This window comes from Eleutherodactylus coqui, chromosome 4 (assembly GCF_035609145.1).
Source record: "Eleutherodactylus coqui strain aEleCoq1 chromosome 4, aEleCoq1.hap1, whole genome shotgun sequence".
NCBI lineage: Eukaryota > Metazoa > Chordata > Amphibia > Anura > Eleutherodactylidae > Eleutherodactylus > Eleutherodactylus coqui.
The window spans coordinates 138,131,054-138,139,004 of NC_089840.1; the positions used below are offsets into that span (position 1 = coordinate 138,131,054).

At 42.4% G+C, this 7,951-nt stretch overlaps 1 protein-coding gene across 1 annotated transcript in view; it reads right to left on the bottom strand.

The window, feature by feature from the left end:
• Positions 1 to 5,971, bottom strand: part of CTSE (cathepsin E) — a 16,254-nt gene extending 10,283 nt beyond the window's left edge. The window contains exons 1-4 of the mRNA XM_066598676.1: positions 5,899 to 5,971; positions 5,204 to 5,351; positions 2,164 to 2,281; positions 749 to 867 (exon numbers count right to left, since the gene is read on the bottom strand). Of these exons, the coding sequence (XP_066454773.1) occupies positions 749 to 867; positions 2,164 to 2,281; positions 5,204 to 5,351; positions 5,899 to 5,954 (441 nt within the window). The 5' untranslated portion in view covers positions 5,955 to 5,971. The remainder of the gene's footprint in view (positions 1 to 748; positions 868 to 2,163; positions 2,282 to 5,203; positions 5,352 to 5,898) is intronic.
• Between the last annotated feature and the right edge of the window lie 1,980 nt (positions 5,972 to 7,951).

The following is a 7,951-nucleotide window of genomic DNA, read 5'->3' on the forward strand; positions in this document are numbered from 1 at the left end:
AAAAAAAGTAGGGATGGTTTTAGGAACATTTATGTAAATTAGAATAGAAACATGAGCTTTTTCATATAGAGTATAGACATATTAAGGGCCAATTTACAAACCACTTGTGTCAGTTTTCTAGTATATAGGAGACACAAATTTTGGCACACACCATATTTGCACTAAATTTTGACTAGATTTTTTTTTGTTGCTCTTGCCACTTATTTTTTTAAGTGGGTGGGGCTTAGTTTCAAGGGTGTGACCGACAGATTTACTATAAATTTATGACAGAAACTAGTGTAAATTATAGAGCAAATCTATAACTGCTCATTGCAGTCTTAATGTTTTTATGACGCATTTCAAAACTTGATTTGGCCTTTTCTCATAGCCACAACTATGAATGGGGTTATAAATAACGAATGAGTTAAAGTCAGAGATGCATCAGAGAAACCGTCCTTCCCACCTTCATGTGTTTTATTTATACAAGCCTTTCATGCTGGAGTTTGCTTCCAACTTTTAGCCAGAAATTGGCCAGAAATTGCCCATCTACACTTTTTTGCTGTGGAGGCTTCATACCAGAAATGGTCATAGACAAGCGTGGCTCTGTGTCTAGAAGAAAAGCAGCAAATTTTTCTTATCTTGAACTGCGCACTTCAGTAGCAGGAAGAGACGTGGAAATGCCCAAACCACCAGCAAAACAGAATTTTCAGGTTTAGAGTGTCTAATTTTATTACCTTTTCAATTGACATTACTTACAAGTAATACTTACATTAACTTGATCGATTCCTAATATGCCTGTTAAGTTGCCAGTTCCATATTGGATAAAGAAAGGTTGACTATCCGTCTTATAGGTGGAAGACTTACTTGCCTTGAACCTGGAGTGTTCAACTGTGTAGAAGTTACATTTCGTTAGATTTGTTACTTGTTTTTATAGGCAATGCATATAGTACATTAAAGGGGTATTCTCATCTCAGGAATTTCAATATGCTCAAAATCGCAAAAGAATCACTCACCCATAAGATTTATAGTTCCAAAATGCTCTGTTCTCCAGATATTGATTCCTCGGCCCTCTAGTTGTTACTGCTTGTTGCCAGGGGAACTGGTCACCTCCACTATGGAGCAGAGAAGGCCGGCGCTTATGCACTTCTTACTATTTTCTTTCATCTAAATGTGGTGGCCGGGATCTCAGAAGCGGATGCACAATAGCACCCGGTTTGGTCACCAGCTACTGTTTCGCTGTGAAGAGGTGGTCCATTGTTTACTGCAATGAGCAGTAAACAACCAGAGGGCAGAGGAATCAATAGCTGCAATGTCTGATCAAAACAAGAAGAGAAGGCAGCTCTGGTTATTTGTGGAGGAACTTTACCCCAGAACAGCACTGTTGCCTGCTGGCACAGGGATTTTTCTAAATTTAAAGAAAAGGGGACCATCTGCCACCTCACTTAGATCCCTACTCACAGCCCACTGCCTTATCATCCAGATGGCAGGAAAAATTTGGAAGTTGTTCTGCTGAAGCTGCATAGCTGAAGGACAGCACTACTCTGCCCCAGTCTGAAACCTCGGGGATCAGGACAACTGTTGACCATGGTCTAGCAGTTCAGTATCCCTGCTATAAAATGCCCAACAGTATATTTACTCTATTGAGGTCCCTGTAGCTTCAGTCCCCACTGGTCTCTGTTTACTTCCAGGCAGCTATGATTAGGACTGCTGGTTCTGATCACTGGCCTCGGCAGTACCAATGTCGAAAGCAGATGCATTCCTCTACACTAACTGGTGTATTAGGCACCAGTTGAGTTTAGGATTTTGGACTTTTTAACCGTTTTTGCAATTGGAAAAGCAGTAATGTAAGACCACATCAGTCATCAAATATAGTCAAGTAAGGATTGCAATGACATGGGTAGCTAGAGGGCCTCATGTATACTGCCATATTATGGATCCATGAGTATAATCTCCTCGGGGTCCATAATTCTATATGCCTTTGATTTTGTATTTTAATTCATTGTACGCCATACGATCAGTGTATTTTCCCCTTGAAGCAGTGCCTCTAGGGAAGAATACAGTTTCTCAATGAGGCACCATATAACTGGTGAATTCTGCCAAAATGACTATCCATGTATTTTAGCTACATGTGTAGCCATATGCAATGTTAGGTTAATATAGTTATAGGTGAATATACTTTCTTACGGCATGCTTTGCTTGTGCAGTATACAGATGGAACCCACAAGTTGGAGGAGCCGGTATCAAAAATCACAGTAAACAACTGAGGAGGTGATCCAATAGAGATCTGTCCAAAATATTCCACCTGGAAAGAAGTAAGAAAATTAGAGTTACCATTGAGCTATATAGTTATAAATCCTTGCAAGATGGGTATTTTAGGGTGCTATGACAGGAGCACTAGAGGCTTCTGATACTGCACACATTTTTTCCTGAAAATTGCAGGTTCATTCCAGGCAATTAGCACTATTGCATGAGTGTTAATAGTGCTGTTAATGCTCTTTAATAGCATCCTTTTTCAAATGCTTCATTTGACTTTGTTTTATTGATTATTTACTTTTTGAATACAATTTGATACGACTGAACCAGTTTATAACATGTTTCATTATCCGTAGGTGAAGTAATCAACCATATGCTGTATTCCTGCTTTACGTAACTCAGAAGCTGCATGGAGTTGTATGTCTTTCAATCACCACTGAGAGCTGTCAATCACTAAGTAGAACCACTGCTGTGGCAGTTCTGCAGTTCGTTTGCCTGCTAGATAGTCTGGTGCAGGTTTTGTCTGTGTTTCTGTTTTCTGGCTCTGGTGGGAGTGATATTAGGTCAGACATGCTTGGTCTCACCTGTCGTTATTTTGTCAGGGCTATTTAGCCAGGCCTGGGGCTTGGCTTGTGTGTGGTTTATTTTCAGTCATCTGCTGGCTGTGGAGGAATCCAGAAGCTTGGAACTGGTTCCTCTGTTTATCTGAGACTGTGCAAAGCTGATTAGAGCAGTTTATATTCATCTCATCTTGTTTTCTGTGCTATTCCCCTATCCCTCACAGGGTAACCAGTGGCCGATGTACGTGATGAGGTTTGTCCTTGTCTGTACGGATTATCTGCAGTTAGGCAGGTCCCTGCCCTGTGTTTAGCTCATTTGGGAGTGTTTGTTTCCTTAGTGTGGTTGTCATTATTATTTTGTACTGTTTGGTGTGCAGCAGCACAGTATTTCATGTTACATATCCAGCACGTCCCGTGCAGACGTGACAACCAACTTCTGGACTCCTCTACTTATATTAGCTGGGGAGTCATACTGAATCTTTTCCCGCAAAACTGTATGTTAAAAGCAGTCTATCTGAGTGCCATGTAGGGTCAGGAGAGAGGGGGATGCACTTTCTGAATGTTTGTATCATCAGTGGGACTGTAAAAATCAACTTTTAATAATGCATTTGATTTGATGCTTAGGGAAATGCGTTGGAGTCGGAACCTCCAGCTAAAGGGTTCTCCTATCTGTCCAATGAGCTGCTCTATAACTCTGATTGACAGCTCTAGCATCCATCAAGGAGACTACAGCTGTAAATCAGAGCTGTGCAGTGGCTCACTGGATAGTTAACAGAGCACTTGAGCCAGTAGTCCTGCTCCAGAGCACTTTCCATTGCAAGGGATTAAAAGTTGATTTTCACAGTCCTGTTGAAACAAGAGTCCAGAAAGGTAAGTATATTCCCCTCTGTCCTGACCCTACATGACACTGTCTGCAAAGCCACTGACAGACTTCCTTTAAACTTATCAGCTCCTCCTGCTCTATACTATGCTGCCCACAGGTAGGACTACATGTACAACATGTCAAGCAGGGGTGCAAAGCCTTTTATCATCTCACTGTCATACTGAAACACTAGGGCCAATATAAAACTTAAATCTGAGATATTCCAGGACTCTCAAAAAACAGGAGAATAGGGGTCTTCTTCCCCGATGAGCACTCTATAGAGAAGACCATGCATGTGTAGGGGGGTTTGGGTAGAGCTCCCTTAACCTTCCCCATGTTGCACAGGTTGCAAATTATGCTCAGTTCATAACATCTATTGTGTTTATGTAAATGTGCCTTTAAGGGGGACTTGGCCTAGCAAGCACATGCTGGTGAGCGTCAGGTGAAGTTGGCAGGACGAATGGTCCTAGAGTGCGCAGCAGTCTGGCAGCAGCTGAGCTGTGAGGATTCACAGGAGTGTGTGGGTCTGAAGGAAAGGTGTAGACTGAGACAGGAGAAAGGAATCAAATTCTGCAAAAATGGTACCAGGCCAATTGTGCATTTCATCAGGCTGCACTCTCTTGAAGAAAGAGATTATTGTGTATTTTGTTATTTCTTCTACCGTTATCAAGAAAAGACAAGCCATTCAGCAACCATGTGGTCCTCATATTCATTGACCATAGAGCTGTAAGACTTCTGACCATGTTATAACCCAAGCTGGATGTCCTATGGCCCTAAACCTATCATCCTACTGAATCCCAGCCTGGGGCAGTTCCTGATGGGTCCATCCGACGAACGCTTTAGTGAGCCTAGCTTAGGCATCAATACGCCTGACTTGGCTGAGAAGACCCTATGGCTGGAAGCCTGCAGGGACCAATCCATCCCCCTTTGTTGAACCTTATGCATGCATGTGGCTTTCTCCTTTGTAGATTATGGCTGCTGTGGAAGCAGTTAAGCATTTTACAACTCTCATAAACTACAATAGAGAGAGTTGCATGAATAGACAGTCACCTCTAACTCATGTACTCCTTTCTGAAGTGCCAAACAGGGGTCAAAAGACCCTTATTCTCTTAATATTTAAGGAAGCCAGAGATGGCTACACAATTTGCCATTAGTAATTATTTATCCCTGCTGTTTGCCCATCCTCATCTCTAACATGGAAACTAGATTTGAGCAACCAAACACAGAAAAAGCATTTCTGTGTCCAAATCTTAAGGGGTCTTACAGAATGGCACTGGGGTCCCCACAACACAGATTCTACAGTCCCGCTTTAAACCAAAGGACAGGTGACATAACTCCATGAGGACAGGTTGGACTTACTGCTCTTGGTACAACACTTTCCCATTACCACCCTTCAGTTTCCCATCAACCTTTACATTTGATGGTCCTTTCAATATATACTAGGATGAAAAATCTGAATAAAGACACAATATACAGTTAGATGATATACTCAACAATAATTTCCTATTTTTTCCATTCACTACAGCATAGAAAGATCTACAATACTTACATCAAAATAATTAAGAAGGGGCTCACTGGCGACCTCTGGGGAGTCGCATGATTGCACTAACTCCAGGCCCTGCCTTGTCCATACATTAGAGAGGCGTCCTTTTTCCTTGAGAGTTTTCCGCAATGACTTATGTCTCTTCAGAGGTATTCTATAATGAAGGACAATACCTATGTTATATAAAACCTTTATATTATACAATAGGGATAACAGCAAGAGTGAGAAAATAACACTAATACTGAATAACGTATAATATGGTTATCAGTGTGCAACCAAACTAACCAAAGCCGGATTAACCTCTGTACCTAAATCCAGTGACCCCAATAAACCAAGGTCAGAGCAGTGTAGTGCCCGACTCTGACCACTACACAGAGGTCGGAGTAGTAGCTTCCGCTCTGACCCCAATGTATCCCAGCACTGACAGCCAGCGCTGCCTGGAAAACCCCTTTAAAATGCATGCATAATCCCTCAACATTGCTGTAAAGTTACGGAAACTTCTGCAATCAACTCTAAATCTAGGTAAGGGAACTGGATACACCTGTTCTTGTAACTGGTGGGGTGTCAGCTGCTTAGGCTCTTACCGGTCTCACCTTTATGACCTGTTAGTCTGGCCTATATAAGTCTATATGTGAAAGCCTGATTTAATAAGTGATTTAACTTCTGTAATAAATATGAAATGCAAACAGGTCATCACTCACCGTATCACCCCTTGGACAATAGCCGCACATAGTAGAGCTACGAGCAGTCGCTTCATCTTCTGTATATACCACAGCTCAGACCAACTGTACAAGGCTAGCAAAAATCCCAATTTATATCTCTTGCTAGAACCAAGCCCATATACTGTAGATAGCGCTGTTTGCTGTGTAAAGTAAACAAGCGACTGATTTCCGCAGTTCTCACAGAATGAACTGTATTAATAGCCTGTCGTTGGGTCAACCACACCACTCCTGATGATATTGCTCTTTTTGCTGAACTAGGCACCCAGGATGTAAAGGCAGAGTTAGTTAGCTTACAAATGTGGCTCCATCAGGGTGTAACAGGTAAATACAAATGTAGATATTTTATCACAGTTGTGATGTAGAGAATTTAGACGTTTTGTGTGTGTGCCAGGCCCTAGCTGTATCTCAGCGTTCATTTTATATTAGCCTTTCGGTATGCTGGCTGTATAGAAGGCAGCTAGCTAACATTTGTAATTTGTCAGGACCCTACGAAAGCTGAATGAATTCAATGTTCTAAGCTCACTCTCCCCTCTTCCTAGCATCTGCCAGGTCTTTTGATGTACAGGAAATTCTTTGTTCCACTGACAATAAAACTAGCCAGTGCCTGTGGAATGCTAATTTGACCCCCTGCTAGTGCGAATTGACCCCTTAGACAGTTGCTATAGACTTCCTGACTGTGCAATTCACATCAGAAGGAAATCGTTTAATAAAGAATATTTGGTCCTGTGAAGGTCCCAGCCCAATAAGAACAATATTTTCAGAATCGGGAGGCCCAGCCAAATAAAACACATCCGCACGCATTGAGGCCCGAGGCCCAGAACACCCCAAATGGCATATCTGCATACCTGGGCCTTATATACGTATCATGCTTAGTATCTATGGATTAGTACATTTCTGACATTAAACATGATGGCCATATCTTCCCCATTGGAGCACCTCCTAGGGAAATGTGGCCAAAATATAAAATTGGGGTTTCCTACAGATCTTCCCCACATATACTCAACCCGCCTTGATGTGGTTCTGTGGAGGCTTTAAAACTGAGTAAATTCTTTATCCAAATTGTCAATCCACAGAGATATGTTGTGAGATATGGACTATCCCCTTTGCTTTTGGATTAACAGCAATCAAAAATTGGACTGATATTCAAATCTGGTAACTTTCTGTTAATTTCATCCTGTTTATTTTAAAATACTGTCCTGTTGTGTATAAATACGGTATTTTCTTATACTCCTGTGTAACAATCTTTTTTCTATATCTTTTGTACATATCTATATTTGGCACTGTTAGACCTTTTCTAGACAATGGCCGCCTGCAGACGGCCGGGTCGGATACCGCTGCGAGAATTCTTGTAGCAGGATCCGACCCGTGCGCCTGCAGCGACCCGGCACTCACCAGCTCCCAGCGTCTTGTTTCGTTCTGCTCTGTGCCGGCTGTTGCCCAGCCGTCACATGCGCAGAGCAGAGCTGGCGTGTCACCAGTGACATTTCTGTGCAGGCCTCTGCGAGACCCGCGCAGAAATAGAACATGCCGCGATTTGTTTTCCTCACGTTTTCACGCTGACAAATCGCAGCTGTGTGAGTAGGATTGCATTAAGTAACGCAATCCTATGGCAGCGGGCACAAGGAGAAATTCTGCGGGAAATCGCATTGCGGGATTTCCGCCCGTCTGCAGGAGGCCTAAATATACAATTTATTGGTTACGCTTTGTCCATTTTACAGCGACTCATAAACTCCGAAGATTGTGTTTATAATTCATAAGTCTGGGTTCCAGTTCATCTGTAAAAACTGTATTTGTGTGGGCATTGTGTTGAGTCACTAGAACGGATTAGGTGGTGATTTGTGCTTTCAGTCTGCATGCGGCAGGACCCCAGGAAAGCTGGATACAATTCAGCCTGTATTCTAATGACTGCTAGAGTGATCGATCAAGGCTCTGCCATGATGGTTGGTATCAGCAAGTGTGCTTGAAATAGTGAATCCATGAGTAATCGGGGACAGAGGCTGGATTGATAGGTATCGTCCCCAGTCCTTTCCCC